General features: G+C 43.5%; 1 protein-coding gene across 4 annotated transcripts in view; it reads left to right on the forward strand.

The window, feature by feature from the left end:
• The first annotated feature begins 3,697 nt into the window (after positions 1–3,697).
• The window catches only part of ZNF280D (zinc finger protein 280D), a 235,533-nt gene continuing 219,858 nt past the window's right edge, over positions 3,698–19,372 (forward strand). For 2 of the 4 annotated variants that reach the window (XM_033920137.1, XM_033920139.1), the window contains exons 1-2: positions 3,698–4,204; positions 6,954–7,144. In XM_033920137.1, the coding sequence (XP_033776028.1) occupies positions 7,119–7,144 (26 nt within the window). In that variant the 5' untranslated portion in view covers positions 3,698–4,204; positions 6,954–7,118. Of the gene's footprint in view, positions 4,205–4,647; positions 4,910–6,953; positions 7,145–19,372 lie in introns of those variants that run through there. The other 2 variants (XM_033920138.1, XM_033920140.1) reach the window with 2 other exon arrangements.

Genomic DNA, 19,372 nt, shown 5'->3' on the forward strand with positions numbered 1-19,372 from the left:
TTTCCACCTTTTTTTTTTTCCTTCAAACGGCAACGGGCCCCAGCATCGACATCAATCAAGTAAGTTCCACTGTCAATCAAGCGGTTCTGCTCGGCCAAAGCTTCCCCTGTGACATGAGCCACCCTCAGGGGAAAGAAAGTGACCCACAAAGGTGAGGGGAAGGGGGTCAGATGATGGAAGTTGGGGGGGGGGAGAGAGAGAGAAGGGGCAGATGATGGAATGGAGGAGATGAGAGAGAGAGAGAAGGGGACAGATGATGGAAGTGAGAAGAAGGGAGAGAGAGCAGAAGGCAGATGGATGTCAGTTGAGAAGGGAGAGCAGATGCTGAATGGAAGTGGGGAAAGAACACATACTGGATGGAAGGAGGAGATAAATAAAGGGGGAAGAAAATAGTAAGATAATGGAGGGGTGAGGGAAAGGGGTGACAAGCTGTGTGTAGACACAGTGAAAAGAGGGAAACGGGACTAAATAGTAAGAAAGAATTTAATTTAGATGGAGGCAGAAAATAGAGAAGGAAGACCAGAGAAGAAAAGGGAAGAGAGAGCAGAGAATGATCAGATCTGAGTGGAGGAAATGAGAAGAGAGATATGCTAAAAACCACAGGGGGGAGGGAAGGATAGAGATGCCAGACCATGAGGGGAACAGAAGGAAGATGATGGATGCTAGACCAAATTGGGGGGTGGGGGGGGCAGGAGGAGAGATGGCAGGGAAAGACAGACAGTGAATGGAAGGGGCAGATGCTGGACTGAAGAGACAGAGAAGGTTATCATGCTGCTGTACCGGGCCATGGTACGCCCTCACCTGGAGTACTGCGTCCAGCACTGGTACTTTAAGAAGGACACGGTACTACTCGAAAGGATCCAGAGAAGAGCAACTAAAATGGTTAAGGGGCTGGAGGAGTTGCCGTACAGCGAAAGATTAGAGAAACTGGGCCTCTTCTCCCTTGAGCAGAGGAGATTGAGAGGGGACATGATAGAAACATTCAAGGTACTGAAGGGAATAGACTTAGTAGCTAAGGCAGGGAGAACGAGAGGGCACTCTCTAAAGTTGAAAGGGGATAGATTCCATACAAACGTAAGGAAGTTCTGTGGTAGAAAGCAACATATTTATTTGGCTCATAACTTGCTGGCGCCCGATATTTTTAGCTCACAGTGAAAAAAGTTTGCTCACAACACCCGCCCGCTTAGAGGGAACACTGCTCATGACCCACACACGGGAGATTGGAAAGACGATCCTGTAGATTCGGATCCATGCGAGGCGATGTATAGCGATCGCAAAGGCTGTGACTCTTGAGTATAATTCAAAGGCGTCGTAAGAGGCCTGAAACATGTACAGGCAGAGCTGGGAGAGGGTCTCCACGAGGAGACGAAACTCCTGATGCTGAGGCTCTGGCATGACCTCCCAGAACGAGCAGAGGGCATCAATACAGAACTGAAGGTAGGACGTGAAGAAGAAACTGTAGTTAAGGACACGGTTTGCCATCATCGAGTTCTGATAAAGACGATGACCAAATTTGTCCATCGCACGGCCCTCCCTGCCAGGGGGGGGATTGCAGCATAGACCTTCGAGGGATTAGACTTCTTCAAGGAAGACTCAAACACCAAGGATTGATGGGAAAGCTGAGCACCCTCAAACCCTTTAACTGGGTAGTCCGGTAACGGGACTCCAACTTGGAGGGGATAGCAGTGACAGCATATGGTGTTTCCAGGTTCCGGAGAAACTTCTGTCGAAGAACCTGATACAATGGTAGGCGAAGTGCCTCACGAGGTATATTGTCAACTCCCAGTTCCGCCAGGTATTCCTGCGTAAAGCGGGAGTTGGACTGAAGATCCAAGCTCAGAGCTCTGCCCATGTCAGAGATGAAACGAGAAAAGGAGGAGGTCCGAGAAGAGGATTCATCCTCCAGAGGAAACTCCGACCGAGATCAGGGCGCAGCCGAGAATGAGGAGAAACCTCTCTGGAATAGTAAGCCGGAGCCTCAGAGTCCCGTGAATGGGAGATTGAAGAGGTTCGACTAAGGCACGTAGGGGTAAAGGAAAAATCCCCAATAGGCTTCGAAGCAGGCCTCTTAAAAGTCGGCAAGCTTCTCGACGGGGAACAAACACTAGAGTCCAATTCGAGGACAAGCGTGTGTGTGAACCGTCTCGAGGTCGGAGACCTGTCCCGACAGGGCGGGGAAGACTGGGGCCTTTTAGAAGAGGCAAGCCTCCCCCCAGTAGCGGGGGAAACACGGGCCGGGACCCCCATAAAGTCCTCGGCGCCTCAGGGGAGGAAGAATCGCTCAAGGGAACCTGACGCATCTTGTGGGTGACGCCTTCGAGAAACAAGGGAACGCTCAGGCTGGGCAGACTGCGACTGGGTCGAGACAGAGGCCACAGGCATCGAGGTCGGGACTAGTTGGCTCACCACCGAGGAAAACTGTGTGGCAATAATAGCCTTAAGCATGTCCTCAAACATAGGCACTGAGACCAAAGGAAGGTGGGTCGGAGGTGCAGCAATGCGTTCCTTCGGGGGCAACCTCGAGGAAGAGTATTCCCTACGTGAGAAGGCACGCTTAGAGTGATGTCTCGAAGGCGCCGATGAGGCGGCGCTGACATGAGACTCAGAGGAAGGCTTCTTTGCTGGCACACCTGAGGAGGAAAGAGGAGACTTGCCCGAAGCCGGAGTAGTAGAAGGGGCCGAGGCCGATGGGGCCTGCCCCGCAGGATCCATGGGACCAAAGCATTGGAGAATCTTGGCAACCCTTTGACGAAGAGCCCGCGGTTGTAGAGTCGCACAACGGGGACACAACTCTGCACCCAGGCACTCAACACACCAACAATGGGGATCGGTGATGGAGATAACTCGGTTACACTGAGTTTTTAAATCCGGAACGAGGCTGGGACATAAGAAAAAGTACGGCTGCGGCCCTGCGAGGCCAGGCAGCCAGTGGAGGACCGGGAACCCGGTCAAAAATATACGAATTTGAAAAATGAAAATAAAGAAAATTAAAAGACGCGAGCACAGCGATTTAAACGAAAATAATAAAGAAAGCCGTGGTGCAAGAGGGACAACGACATTGCACGCAGCAAGGGAGCAGTGCTTCTGGCTCCGCAGAAAATATTGAACTGAGGACACGCTGAGGAGACGCATGCCCTAGGCAGGGCGGGAGGGGCACGCGCAGGCCAATTGGAAGCCTGAAGGTCTTCGAGCAAGTCTGCTTGCGAAAACGTCCACTAGGGGGCTCCATTGATGACATCACCCACATGTAAAGAATATACTGCCTGCTTGTCCTAGGATAAAATGGATTAATATGCATTACAAAATATTTAAAACTTTGAAGCAATGTATTAGACTAAACTGGTCACAAGAAAATTAAATGCTATTTTGATCAGATGTCGATCATTTTGGGATTAGATAAAAAGTACAAGTTTTCCACTTTTTGGGAGCTTTTTGCATTAGTCTTTTCATTACTGAAATAGTAGTCCTTTAAAGACTCACTGAAGGCTTGACAAACCTCGAAGAATCGTCAAGGATGTTTTTGTTTTGTTTTAAAGCAATAAAAGAACTGAGAGAAAAAACACCCCAATTCTTCCCACCCCGAGTACTAAATACCATATATAACCTTTCAGGACAGTATAGTAGACCCGTGTTTGCGTAACCGCTAAGTACTGCTGCAGCCAGACCGGTCCAAGAAGTTTCTAGTCTCCAGCTCACACAATTGGGACCCCGCCTTCCTGGGAAGTGCAATTGAGTAGCAAAGACCCGCTTCTCCTCCTCAGCCTACCCGAAAGCTCGGGAAGTCACAGCTCGCGCTCTCTATCTTACTGCTCCAGTTCCATACCACATGTTGCTGCAACAGCAGGACCTTCATTCCTTTTATCCAGGTCTAAGAGCAAGGAGATCTTCCGCTCCTTGCACAGACAGCCCGAGGAAGACCAGGAAAACAGCGCAAGCCTGAGCGGCGGTAACTTTCCGTGCGCGCGCAGCAGCTGCCTTCGAACAGCGCAGTCGGCGGACTCACCACGTGGCGCCAGCTTCGCGCGCCTCCCTTTCGAGGTGTGCGCCTCTGGCTCTCCAGTAGCCTTCTTTGACCCAAAATTACCCATCAGCCATCACGCCAGGTTCACGCGAACTCCCCGTTAGCAGCCCCGGCGCTGCCTGGAAATGTTAGCAGGCAAATTGCACTGATGTTTTCGCCTAAGTAGTCCGCGAAGCGTTTACGGTAAGCCGCCTTTTTTTCCTCAGCCTTCCCCTTCTTAGCTTTTCAGGCGTTATGATTGCTGGCTGTGGTGCTAGTCTGCATGGTGAGGCGTGGTGAGTTTAAGGTAGAAAGATCAGCTGGGGCTTGCCGAGGAGCCTCCGTCGGCCGCCATCTTTGGTGATAGTTGTGTGTTGTTACATTTGCCTAAACAGCCAGACGGCGAGCTTGTAGGGAAAAAGCCTATTAAAGCGTCATAAGGACGGTTTCCTGTAATTAAGTTGACGTATCGTGGCCACAGTTTCTCCTTGGCTGTCAAGGCCGCGTTGGAGTTGATAGGGAGGCATCTTGCTCTTCTCGGTCTGTTTGTGGCTGGCTCCTGGCAAGGGGGGGTGGGGTGGGCGGCCGAGGGGATGGACCTGTAATGGGATTGCCCTCTGCCTGGGACTGTTCGGCGACCTGCGCCTTTTGTTGGCTGCCGTAAGCGGCGAGGTGGCAGTAGCAAATATTTGCGCGATACCACAATCCGGAACAAAGGCGGGGAGGAACTTCTAAGCAAGCATCATAAAGCAGCCGGGCGCGTTCAGATTCTTTGTAGCGGCTCTAGGTTAGAGACGAGTTGGTCTCCTCAGCAATAGCGTTTCTTTTGATCATCGTGAAGTCTTCTTGCTTTCAGTACTGCTTTAAGATCAAGAAAGAGCAGTATAGTATTTAACTTTCTATTAAATGGTAATGGGCAAGAAGCATTTTGAGCACATTTTGCATCTCTAAAACATTTAAAAAATGCGTGCTAGATTTTCACCATTTTTTTAAAGAAGAGTATGAACGGAAAATGGATAAACTTTTCAGACCTGTTAAAAAATAAAGTTCTAAAAACCAATATTATGATTTCCATATTCCTTTTGTTAATATACGCAGCCTAAGTTATGGCAAGCTGAGCAACAAAGAATGAATTTATTAGTTGGGATCTGCTGGATACTTTTAGTCATCTGGATTGGCAGTTGTCTGAGACAAGGTGCTAGTGGATCTTTGACCCAAGTCCAAGTCTCTTGTTCTTATGGGCTTATGTGAAGGCTGAATCATGGAGAAACAATTATTTAAAAGTGAAGGAAGGCTGGGTGTTGGATTAACGACTGGTCTTGTAAAAATCAAAGCTGAAGATGAGAGTCGGGAGTGAGCTGCTTACAGAAGTGTCAAAAAGATAGCGCCTTGGGGTGGATATGAATCTAGTGTTGAAAAGTTGGGTGAAAGAAAAGATGGTGTTGAGTTGTATATGGGAATTTTTATGCTTAACTACTGAAAATGGGAGACTCAATTGGGTGAACAGGATGGGCTGATATCTTCCTTAATCTACAATGTTATGTATATAACCCTATATATTATATTAAATAATTTTAGTGTAAAACAGCTTGAATAGCAGAACACAATTCAGTAGTAACCTCTGAATTTGTGGTAGATTTTCAGCATTAGGGGCAGCATTCTTGTTTGTGCTGTTCTCTGAGCATGAGAGGGAATATTTGATGAATTTACATACATTTAAATATCATTTGCAAAATGTTTGGTTGGGTTGTTTCTGGTACTAGAGCTGTTTGATCATTGTGAGTAGCTTAACACCAGTGCTATTCTGGCACTAAATCGCCTCTAGCGCTGGCGCTAGGTTCTAAGAATTGGTTCCTTAGATTGTAAGCCCTCCGGAGCAGAGAGATTATCATTGTATCTGAAATGTGCTTGAGCTGCCAATGAAAAATCATGAGTTAAACAAAATAATCTTTATTTTGGGGTGAAAGGAGGAGGTGAGAGTAGTTCATTGAGTCACATTAATGACAATAAGGCCTGTCTTGCTTTGCTTTTCCCTCTCTTTGATACCTGGTAAACTCACAGCATTATTTCCTTTCCAATACACTTACATTTTGGAAACTATCAAAAATTAATATCTGCAGTCTCTTACTTTTTTTTTCTTTTTTTTATTCCATGCCCCAACATCTGCCTCTGCTGAGCATTTTGGGATGACTGTAGAATAACTTTCCCTCTGAGCTTCCATGTCTATGCTTGCCATCTCTTTTTTACTAGCATTACATGCACAAAATAACTTCTGTTGCATATTCAATATCTATGTTTGCAAAGCTTTTTGTATCCCAACTGTTTTAAGAGCTGTAATAATTTCTTGCTGATCTCTAATTCCATGCTTCATGTTGTTATCTTATTTCAGATATTTGCTGTTTGCGTTTTCCGTGGCCTAAGTTAAAAATTAAAATTCTCATCTTCATGGTCTGGCTGTTCATTACCTTTTGATTTCTCTCTCTATTACACCTTTGGTTAGCTCTGATCTTGTACTACTTGTTCTGTTACCTTTCCTTTCCCACCCCATCTCCATGCTAAACAGGTAGGCTTCTTCTACTTTTAGTCATCTTTACTTGCATGTTCCCTATCTCTCTCCCTTGGGAAAAGTACTGTAGGGCATTTTGCTGTTCTTTGCTTTATATTCAAAACTAATAAGCTTTCTAGTGGTTCCCAAACATGTTCTGTTTGTCTCCCAGTTAGTCAGGCCTAGTGGTTCCCAAACATGTTCTGGTTGTCTCCCAATTAGTCAGCCTTTTAACCTATCTGCATATGTGTGAGACAGATTTATATATGTCCAGTTTCTATTATACATAGATTATTTCTTGCATGTTCATTGTGGATATCCTGTAAATCTGACTGGCTGGGAACCAGTGCCTTAGTTCTCATCTTATTGCCATATAGCTAATTACCATCTTCCTTTTCATCCTGCTAGACCAGTCCAGACCAACGGGTTGTGTCCGCCTACCAGCAGATGGTGGTAGAGAAACTAAGTCTTCCAGTGAAATCACCGGTATAAGGGCTGGTGTAGCCCGGAACCTTTCAGTATTTCTCTACCTCTAGCAGATGGTGCAGGTTGGACTGGTGCAGCAGGTGGTAAATGGAGTTCACTCAGAAGAAAAAAAGGTGAGTAATGGTGTACCTTGGGGATCTGTACTGGGACCAATTCTGTTCAATGTCTTTGTGAACAATATGGCTGAACGGGTAGGAGGAAAGGTTTGAATTTTTGTAGATGCAACAGAGTTGACATCCTAGAGGGAGTAGATGACATAAGAGGTGATCTGCAAAAATTAAAAGTATAGGCTAAAGCTTGGCAGTTAAACTTTAATGTAAGGTGATGTATTATGTGTGCAGAAATCTGAAGGAGCTGTATGTGGTACAATGAAAGAGACTGATGTGAGGGACCTTGGGTGATGATGGTGTCTGGGAAGGTAACGAAACAATGTGACAAGGTGCAGGCCAAAGATAGAAAAATGCTATGAGGCATCTCTCTTGCATATTCCTTAACTCAAATTCTTAAAACCAGCTATTAAATATTTAATACAAACAAGTATTATCTGAATCAATTCAATTTTAATCTTATTTCCCACAGTTCATTTCATTACAATACTTTTACAACTTACCAATACTTAATTTATTAATAAATATCAGAATAATTTAGTCAGTGAACCTAATCTCCATCACTCACACTCACTTCCCAGCTTTCACACACATACAGTCATTGTGATTACTTTTATCCAAAACTGGATCTTGGTTAGTTCATGGGTTCATTAGTCCATGATCAGAGAGGCTTCAAACTGAGAGTTGCACAACAGTCTAGCAAATAAAAATCACAGTTTCTTAAACACAATCGGCAGCCTCTCTGTCCTCATGATGGTCCTGTTCTTCAATTCATAAAACATTCAGGGAAAACCTGACCTGTTGGTGGCCCTTGAGAACCGGAAGTGAACACCCAAGGATCTAGAATTTTAAGTCTTATCTGTCAATGCTAAAAAAAAAAAAAGAAAGAAAAGTGCTGGGTCATGCATTAGGGTTGCAAAACCCAAGGGAGTGGCCCCAAACAGGTAGAAAAAGTGATGGTATGTGTCAGGATGCTTGGTTCATTGGGGGGAATAGCCAACAGGGAAAAAAGAAGTTGACAAGTCTTGCCCAGAGGCATTCATTTAGGGTACTATGTGCAGTTCTGGAAACTGCACCTTCAAAAAGTTATAAATCAGATGAAGTCAGTCTTTGGTCTGCATTATGAAGAATATGGGAGCAAACCTAAAGATCTGAAGGCCAGTATTGAGCCAGTGGTGATCAGAATTCTGCCGATTGCTGCTGTTGTTATACCTGGAAATTCAATGCTGGGCTATTTCCAGGCTCCAGCATTGAACTTCCAGGTAAATGGATCTGGCGAAAACACAACCTGTTAAATGAAATATTCAGTACTTAACCATCTATAAAGAACCACACAAAGATAGGATTGCGTTTTATGTGAATCTATTTATGCAGTCAACTTAGCTGATTAAGTGCTGAAAAAGATTGGCACTTGGCTATCTTAAGTGCTGATTTTCACTGTAAGCCAGTTTTGGCTTGGGTGCAACAGGTCATTTTCAGCAGCACTATCTTGATAAGTGCTGTTGAAAATAACCCAATTAGCCACAGACAGGTGATTTTAAATGGCCAGGAGCCTCTCCTGGCTGTTTAAATTGTTTTGAATATCAAGCCCTAAATGTATAATACAGGTGGAATAGGGAGAGATTATAGACTTTTTAAATATCTTCAACTATGAATGTATAGGAGGAAGTGGCCTTTTTAAAAATTAAAATAAAGCTCTGTAATAGACTGTAGGACAAATGTGAAAAAGGGCAGATTATTTTTTAACCTATGAAAGTATTTCTTTACAAAAACTGAACTCATGGAGGCAAATTCTATAAAGGATGCTTAAAGTTAGGCGTCCATAATGTGGACGTCCAGCAACTTAGACGTTCAAATAGATAAGCCCAATTAATGACATTTAAGAAGCAATAATTGAAAGTTAGACATCCAAAGGCTGTGTGCGATTTACTAAATAGGCGTCCGGAATTTCGTAGATGCCCATTGGAAAAAGCAGCGCTTAATGGGATAGACATGGGCATGGTTTTAATATGGATGTACACTTACAGAATTGCATGGCGCTAAGCATCTTAACGCATGTATATTTTTACTTAAAATGTAGGCGTTGCAAAACCAGGTCTACTTTTGGGTGTGTGTTGGGCATGAGTTAAGTGGATGTGACTTAGTTGTCACTTAGGCGTGTCAGAGGCGTCCACATACAGGTGAACGGGGCTTCTCTTTGGGGGATAAAGAGGACTCCTCTTTAATAATGGAAAAAGATGTTTAATAATGCATTATTACTTAAGCAAAGCACATGATAAAATGTATTGCATACTAAACCTCATTCTCAAAGTTTAAGAAGAGAAACCCTACTCACAATGGCTGTGGCTCAGAGCAAGTAGACATGTCTGATGCACAATCTTGACATCAGTATGCACCTAGATGGCAGAATGTCACTAAAAAATGATAGGAACATCTGTCTAAAAGGAAGCTCCTGTGGCTCAGTGGTTAAAGGCACTTCTTCCATGTTCTATAGGTCATGGGTTCTAATCCACAGAAGCTCTTCCTCCCTCCCCCCGGTACCTTTTTGGTCTCGTAAGAAAGTTTGTGTTGTGGATTTTTGCCATTTACATTTGCACTCTTCCCTTTCCAGGGACCAGAGGGTAACTTATTTTTACTCTGAGATGACTGTGATCTCCTAAGGTATCATCTCATATGGCAGGAACCCCTGCCTAAAAGGAAGCACATATGGCTTAGTAGTTAAAGGCACTACTTCCATCTTCCACATGTCATGGGTTAAAATCCCTAGTATGGTCAGGTACCCCAGCACACATTACTATTTTTTTAGTGACAGTCTGCCATCTAGGTGCATATTGATGATGTCAAGATTGTGCATCAGACATGTCTACTTGCTCTGAGCCACAGCCATCGTGAGTAGGGGTTCTCTTCTTATTTTTTTAAACTGTAGGAATGAGGTTTAGTGCCACTTAATCCCCTTGAGCCCACCAGGATAGAAGGGAATATGATAAAGGAGCTGAATATAAATAATTAAAAGATAAATAAATAAAATATAATAGTGGTGCTTCTGTAAAATTGGGCTCCTTCTGCATGCCATTTTACTGCATACAATTTTAATGTAAAACAGCATAAAATTGCTGTTCTAATGACATCATAATATAAAATGCGATATTATAGACGTTGTGAAGATGTTTATGCAACGCCTAAAAGGCGATTCTATAAAGCACGCTTAACTATATAGATGCGCTTAAATTCGCTAAGTGCTGCTGAGCGGGATTCTCTATTGTGTGTCTATGTTTAATAGAATTGCGCTTGGTGTTGTGCTGCTGGACATCTAAATGACGCCTAACTTTTAGACGTCCTTTACAGAATTTGCTCCATGGAACCTCCCATGGGAGGTATTTTGAGATGAGTACTTTTATCTGAGATGAAAAAAAACCCTTTGCTCTCCAATATAGGGATCTCTGAGGGAAAGAAAAGGATTGTAAAGCTTAGACTGGCTGTCATGGATTGGGGGGTAGACTGTATTTGCCATATTTGCTTGATTTGGAGATTTATCAACTGCTTTAATGAAGACCTTCACTCGAGCATAACAATAGTGAAATGATCAAACATAAGCATATGTACTGTCAATGGGATAAACTTGGAGACAAGCAAATTGAGTCCTAATAAAAGGAATACCATGATACAGTTTCAGAAATATACACATTAAATGGCACTATAGAATAGTCTTATAATAGAAATATGATAAATGATATCATAATAGAATGCATAAAAAATGTACCCACCATTAGTAAGAAGAATCACCGTAAATCAAAATTGCAGGCTGGGGGGGGGATGGGAAACTGCCATAGGCTCAGTTTCATTTCGGGCAGTACCCAGGGATGTTGGAATATGTTTTCATGCCTCAGGTTGCATTCAGTCAAAACAGAACAGGTTAGTTGGAGAAACCTCTATCTAGGCATGCTGTGTATATCTATACCATAATAATAGCTAGTCTAGTAGAGATATGGAGCAGACAGATGGTAGTCAAAAACCAAGGAGACCAAGGTCTAAGAGTATTCAAAATGATTTTGAAACAGCAATAGTTTGGAATGTTTGAGAGGGAGAGCAGCATTTTATCCAGTTTTGGTGCAATCAGCCTATTTATCTGAGTCAGACATGGTTTTGATCCCTCCACAACTTTTGCTAATTGTGTCTGCATTTGGAATTCTCTTAGACATTATGATATGCTACAATAATGCCAGAATCTTTCCAACCTACCTGTTCATTTTCTTTACCATGTTTCTATAATCTGGATATGATTCAGTCCAGCAGATGAGTGTGGAAGGCTGTAGCAGTACCCCCTTGCTATTCAGGTTTACAGGATATCTATAATGAATATGCATGAGGTTTGTTTGTATACACTGCCTTCACTGTATGCATATCTCTTTCATGCATATGCATTGTGGATATCTTGAAAACCTGATTGGCAAGGGGATACTCCAGGACCAACTTGGGAAACAGTGGGCTAGGGCACTCTCACAACAATGTAAGAACCAAGGCTAAGCTATAGCGTTTGGTTTGAAATATTACCATGACTTGGTTCTTACATTGATGTGATTACACTGGTAGTTGCAGTTTGTTATTTTGTCACTCTCAGACAACCCAAATCTGTTCATACAGTAAACTGGTCATCAGTATAGAGTACCACTAATGTCATTGCTCCCAAGCTGTATAATCAGGAATCAGATGGATGTGTATTCATTCTCCATTCTTTGTAAGGATGATAAGATGGTCTTTATTTGGCATCATTTTCTGTTTATGAAACCTAGCAATACTATCCACTCAGTTTTAATTACATTGAAAAATAATGTGGTGATAATGATTATTTCATTTGACAGTTAAAATTATCAAAGCATGTTCTACTGGCACTGCATTTAGATGTGTACAATTTTTATATTAAAGTATTTCATATGCACTTGGGTGTGTTATTGAATTTCTGCATATAAGAAATAGGAGTAGAAAAAATCCTGGGCAAAAATTGAAAGATGGGTAGGTACCCCGCAGGAGGAGTTGTTGCTGTAACAACTTTAGCATGTTTAGTTCAAAAAGTAGGAATCGTTGCTGGCGACTTGTGCTCTCTTTGCCCCCTTCAAGGGTAGGGAAAGACAATGAAGGGAAGAACAAGCAGCAACAATAACACCAACATAATTTCAGACAAAAAGCCAATAATTCTGTGCCATTCTCTTCCCTCAAATCATGCCCTCCAAAATTGATAAACAACATAAGCAACACTTAATGTTTCCTTAAAACCAACTAATATGATTGTTATTTTGTTTACAGAGGAAATTCTTGAGCAGCAAGCATTTTCTTACTCTTGCACATACTAGTCCAGTATACCAAAATTTTGATTGCTTTCTAAAATTAGCTTTGTCCTTTTATGAATTAAAGTAACTCAAAAGGAAGTTGACATAAATGTTATGAATACATTGGTTTGTGAATCTGTAGTAAAGGTAGCAAAATATGTCTCTTGCTATGGAAATGGCTGGTCCCTGTTGAATTGTGCAGGAGTCAAGTCAGAGAAGTGGTGGTAGTTATTTGGTATGCATGTAACCAACTTTTCTCTGCATTCCTTCTTTAGTAGATAATTTTCTTCTCTCATGCACATGAGGCCATTATTAAGAGGAAGTAAGTCATGGGGCTGGCTTCCTTAGGTTATATCTTCCTACTGCTACTACACTGCCTCCTGGGGTTTGGCTGGTGCTATGAACTGTGTTGTACCATTGTTTTTCATGTTCAAGGCCCCAGTTGGAACTAAGAAGTAAGTGACTTAAGGTGCTACTTCTGACATCTTATTGTTGGCTTGACCAGAGCAGAAATGGTGGTTTGGTAAGCTAAAGAGCCTAAGTGGCAGACGGTATCCCTGTGTGTATATTGGCACTTGAGGAATGGGGTTTTTTCTTTCTTTTTTAGTTTGTTTAAAACATTTACGTTATCCCAGTGTTTCCCAAACTTGTCCTGGAGGGCACCTCAACCAGTCAGGTTTTCAAGACAATGAATATATATGAGGCTTGCACACCAAAGAGGCAGTGTATGCAAATCAATCTCCTAAATATTCATTGTGAATATTCTGAAAACCTGATTGGTTGGGGTTTCCCCAGGACAGGTTTAGGAATCATTGAGTTGTCCACTCTTCCCAAAAGGAAACATCACTTGAGATGTGACAAGTAGGAAGTTGACATAAATGTTGACATATCTTCTTTTCCCTTGCAATCCCCTACCCCACCAAATTATTCACATGAATCCAGTAACATCTCTGCACACAAGTATTTGAGACTCTCCATGCATAAAGCTCTGAAAGGAAAAAAATAAATTATGCAGACAAAGTTGGAAAATTATTTTGTTACGCAAAGCAAAGTCTAGTTTTTATTTGTTTTCTTGTAAACCGCTTCAAAGCCAGTGTGATGATTTAGTGGTATATAAACTCTGCATTAAATTAAATTGATATGTGAAATTATTTTTATTTGTGCACATCTGCCACAATTTCAAAACGTTTGCCATATACAGTGGAACCTTGGTTTACGAGCATAATTCGTTCCAGAAGTATGCTCGTAAACCAAATTGCTCATATATCAAAGCAAGTTTCCCCATAGGAAGTAAGGGAAACTCGCTTTGATTCATTCCACCTCCTCCTCCCCCCCCCCCCGTGGCTACCAGCGCTGCTCCATTCCTCCCCCTTGAGGCCTCCGACGCTGCTCCATACCCCCCTCCCCGCAATCTGGCATCCCCCCTGCAAACTGGCATCCTCCCTGCTTGCATCGCCCCCCCTCCCCCACAGTCCTACATCCCCCCGAGCACCGAAACGACATCCCTTACGTTAGATAGATTGTGAGCCCGCCGGGACAGATATGGAAAATGCTTGAGTACCTGATTGTAGAACCGCTTAGATAACCTTGATAGGCGGTATATAAAAACCTAATAAACTTGAACTTACCCCGATTGGGCACCAGAACCAACGCAAAGGATGTATCGGTGCCCGAAGATCCTCCCTCTTCTGGGCTGGGCTGTGTGGTGCGTCGGAGATCCTCCCTCTTGCCTGTGCTGGGCTGGACTGGGCCTTGAGCATTTGCGCATGCTCAAGGGCTTCTGGTCTCACTTTCTCCGAGATTCTGAATCTGAGAATCTCGGAGAGAGTGAGACCAGAATGCTTTGAGCATGCGCAAATGCTCAAAGCCCAGCCCAGCACAGGCAAGAGGGAGGTTTTTCGACGTACCGCCCAGCCCAGAAGAGGGAGGATCTTCGGGCACCAGCACCGGCATGTCCTGTGCATTGGTGCCGGTGCCCAATCGGGGTAAGGGATGTAGGATCGTAAGGGGACGACGATGCGTGCGGGGGGATGCCGGATCGCGGGTGATGGTGCTTGTAAATCGAGTCAAACTCAGTTTCCAAGGTGCCGATTTTGTGAATGTTTTGCTCGTCTTGCAAAACACTCGCAAACCGATGCACTCGTAAACCAAGGTTTGACTGTACAGTGTTCCCTGCGAATTTGCGAATCGTGGACTCGCTCATTCGCGGTCTGCTCCGACCGCCTCTTCATGTAGTAAAGTCAGACTACACCAATCATGAACTGCGTGTCAAAGCAGCTCCTGATCGGTATATCCCTACTTTACTACAGGAAGAGGCGGTCGGAGCAGACCGCGAGCGATTTTTTTCACCCACCAGTGCTCTAACTGTCTTCTGCCTCTCCAGCTGCCTCTCCCCTGCCTTGGTTTTTCGAAATTCTCGGGGTCTCCTGGAAGGGAACCCCTGTAAATTTGGGGGGAGTATTGTACTTTTCTAACTCTTATCTGCGATCTATCCTGACGTACAACAAAATCTTGGGGGATGTGACTAATGCATCCTTGACAATAATGAAATTTTATTTTTATGCCTTTTCCTAATTTTAGTGATGCATGAACAAGGAAAAAAGCTGAGAAAATCAAATAATTGATTTAAAAAGAAAATATTGCTTGTTATGCATCTGACTAATTAAAAAAAGACTCTTAAGGGCTCCTTTTAGAAAGCTGTGCTAGCAGTTTTAGTGCACGCACCGGATTAGCGCGCACTAGCTGAAAATCTGCCTGCTCAAAAGGAGGCGGTAGCGGCTAGCGCGTGGAGCAATTTAGCGCGCGCTATTCCGTGCGTTAAGGCTCTAGTGCGGCTTTGTAAAAGGAGCCCTAAGCGGCAATTAAAAAAAAGTTCTATATGGATCCCATAGACAAAATTTAATGCTAGCTACTGAATTCGGATTTATTCATACCCTTTGACAAGGGAAGTATTTAAACAAAGCTATTATATATAGACAGACCCAAAGTTTTTTTCTATCTTAATTGAATAGCTTTGCTCGCATTTCTTGTTGCCTAGAAATTAAATATCTTTATAAACGTTTCAAGATCCAGGTTCTCTGTTTTTAATTGTAAGATAGCCCAAATCACTTTCCTTTTCCTACTGGCAAATGTGCAGGCTTTTCTTCTCACTCAAGTGATGGAGACAGAGAGCATTGACTTTAGTGGCATTGCTGCTAGTATAAGGGAAGTGGTGTAGTCCTCTAACTGGGTCATGGCTCACGTCTCTGGTGTTGAGCTGGTGCCTTGCTAGTGCCTCTTAGGGTTGGTCTACAACCCTCCTCTTAATTGAATGCGGGAGAGTCTTGGACCCAGCTGGCACCACTTGCAAAATGTTGGCCATACAGCTTTTAACCTTGTATGTTCTCTCTCTTCCCTCCCCCCAACACTTTCCTATCTGGTATTGTAGTTTGCCCTTTTTCTTTCTCACAGTCTAGTCGGTCAATTATACACAATGTTATTTTTCAGTTTTAGCCTGTAAACTGCCCAGCTGATTTGTCTGATGGGAGGGATAGTAAATTTATAAATAAACTTGGAGAGTATAGGTAGTGGACAGAATTCTGTCTTCTCTCTTTCCTCCCTCCCTTCACTGCTGCAAACTGTTCTTGTCTGCATCTTCTTGTTTCTCCTTCCTCTAATCTGGTTTTAAAGATGTGAGAAAATGATTGCAGCGAAACTGTTTCTGAGTTGCTCAGGATCCATGGAAATTCAAAGGTATGCTGATTTTATGTTAAATCATACAATTCAAACATACAAAACAACTTGCAAGTGTTTTTGTTGCCTTTCTCCCAACCCTACCTCCCTATCCTTTTCTATTTTTAAGCAATTGAATGAGCAGAAGACACATCACGTACAATGAAAGCAACAAAAGCAATAACAGTGTTACCTAATATTGCACAGACTTCAAATATATGACAAAATAACTATACTCTGAACACCATCTGCTCCAAGTAGAGAGTGACATGGGGACAAATTTGTCCCTGTCACTGCGGGATCTGTCTCCATCCCCTTTCCCTTAAGTTCTGTCCTCATCTGCACAAGCCTCAAACACTTATGATTTTAAGGCTTGTGAGATGGGGACAAATCTCATGGGGATAGAGATAGATCCCTTGAGGCCGGAGGACAAATTTGTCCCTTTGTCATTCTCTAGCTCCAAGTTATTAAATACTCAAGAGATGCAACTTCCCCTTGTTCCTTCATCTACCATCCATCCTTGCTCCCCCCCCCTTCTCCAGAAGACAACTTAGTGCAAGGTTAAAAACGTATACAAAAGAATGAAAGATCTGTACTCTTATAATCTCTAAAACTTTCCTCTTCCAATACCCCATCCCCCCAAAAAAAGAATTCTCCCCCCCCCAGCAAACTGCAGGAAATATCTGAGGTAGAAAAGTCCTTTCCACCTTTTCAGATGCATTCAAGAAGCTGCAGACAAGCACAATCATAGAACTGTGACTAAAACTCCATTGATTCCAATGGAAGAATTGGGGTGGGTCAAAAAAATCTAAAATTTGAAGGTTTCTGAGGTTTGGGTTCAGGTCACCCATCTCCAAAATCCCTTTTTCTGTGTTTTTGAATTTTTCAAAGTCTCTACAGGCCATTTTTGGTGTGATTTTACTGGTAGTGGCTATCTTGGATTTCAAGCAATCTTTTTTTTTTTTTTTTTTCAAAAACCTCTCTATCTGCCTAAAAATCCCCATTTTTGCTCCGAATCAGCTGAGATAGACTCCTCAGGGAGTGAGGATGTGAATTCATGTAAAATTTGTGCTGAATTACTGGCGGAAGAGCATCTGTGTACTGCGTGCTGCACGCACGTGGGAGAGGGGTGGGAGCCTCGGGCTTAGCCTAATCATAGTCCTCCAGGGTTGGTAAACCGCTTTGGGTCTGTGAAATGGGTAGAAAATATGTCCAGGATCTCTTTTCTCGTAATTCTGAGCTGTTTAGGGAAAATGGGATAGAAAACAAATTAAATAAATGATGCGAAGCGGAGTCATTTACTTCCCCTGCACTAGGCTTCTCCCTGGAATTTGTGAATCTCATGTGATGAGCCTTTCTGGCAACGCCCAGGACAGGTGGTGCAGTCTATAGGGATCATTTTCTCTGACCAGGGAGATGATCCTCGTATACACTGCCTTTTCAAGTTGGTTTCTGTCCAACATTTTATTTCTGATGCAGTGCCAGTCCCCATGCAGAATCCACAGCGTTTTGGTCTTATGGTATGACTCTTGAGCGCTCGGTTCCAGGTCGCAAGGGCTATTCCGACGTTGTTATTGGCAGACTGCTTCAGGTCAAGAAGCCCTCTTCTCTGGCTGCCTATGCAAAGGCCTTGTGGGCTTGACTGCAATGCTGGGCTAAGGACTGGGTAGAGTTGCTTCATACTCTCATTCCAGTCATCCTGACTTTCCTTCGGGCAGTCCTGAAAAAAGGTCTAGCTGTGGTTTCCCTTAAGGTGCAGGTAGCCGGTCTTTCTTGCTTCCTGAGAGAATCACAAGTCTTCACTGATGGCTCATCTCGATGTGACCAGGTTTCTCCTTGTGCTCTCTGGTTGGTGTCCCTTCCTGACCTGAATCCTCTATCTATATCCTTCTATCCCCTTTTCCTTCAGGAAGTTATCTAATCCCTTCTTGAACCCCAATACCGTACACTGTCCTATTACCCCTCTGGAAGCGCATTCAAGGTGTCCACCACCCTTTGGGTGAAAAAGAACTTCCTTACTTCCACTTTTGTGGAGAGGAACAATCTTAATGTATATTTTCTTCAAACCGCTTAGAACCTAACGGATGTAGCGGTATAAGAAATAAATTACATTACATTACATCCTAAGTCATTGCCAGATAGTAGACCATGTGCCCGGGGGAGGGGGGGTTTCAAATTGTGATTACCTTTGTGGCTACAGGTGGTCTCACTGTGTAGCAACAGGCTTCTTTGCTCAGAGATCTAGATAGCACTATGGGGCTCCAAATGACCTTAGATGTCAACACCCTGCTCAGCAGCTATTACCAAAAAGTCCCAATAACACCAGGCTAGAGTTTGAACCTCACCGAATAGGAGGAATACTACAAGGAGGCCTGGAAGAGGTTCTGTTCAGCCATCATTCGAGAGGGCTACAAGCTTGAATTTTTTTTTTTTGCCCTCTTTGGGACTTCTTTGTAGATTATCCAGCAAGAAGACCGGATGAAGCAGTCATCTAAGGACATGGCAATGCTTGAGGGAGTCCAGAGACGAGCAACTAAACTGATTAAGGGTATGGAAAACCTTACATACACTGACAGACTGAAGAAGCTGGGGCTGTTCTCCCTGGAAAAGCGGAGACTCAGAGGAGATATGATAGAGACCTTCAAGATCCTGAGGGGCATCGAAAAGGTTGACAAAGACAGATTTTTCAATTTGAAAGAAACCACAAGAACAAGGGGTCACTCGATGAAATTGAAGGGGGACAGGTTTAAAACAAACGCAAGGAAGTACTTTTTCACACAGAGGGTGGTGGACACATGGAACACCCTTCCGGAGGCCGTGATAAGAAATAGCACAGTACAGGGTTTTAAGGATGACCTGGATAGGTTCCTGGAAGACAAAGGGATTGAGGGGTACAGATAAGAGCAGTGGAAGGTTTAGAGATAACTGTAGAGGTAGGCAATAAAATTAGTCAGGGACCTCTGACCAGGCAATATGCCTGATGGGCCGCCGCGTGAGCGGACCGCTGGGCTGGATGGACCTCTGGTCTGCCCCGGCGGAGGCGACTACTTATGTACTTATGTACTTATGTACTCATAGTGACAATAAAATGGTTTCTGGAGATTCTCCAGGCTGTGGTGTGAGTACCGGACACAGAATTGGGATTGAGCAGATATTCAGTGTACTTTATCATGCTCAAGAAAGACTCGGATGATTGGAG

The sequence above is a fragment of the Geotrypetes seraphini genome, chromosome 14 (assembly GCF_902459505.1).
Source record: "Geotrypetes seraphini chromosome 14, aGeoSer1.1, whole genome shotgun sequence".
In the NCBI taxonomy this organism is placed as follows: Eukaryota; Metazoa; Chordata; class Amphibia; order Gymnophiona; family Dermophiidae; genus Geotrypetes; species Geotrypetes seraphini.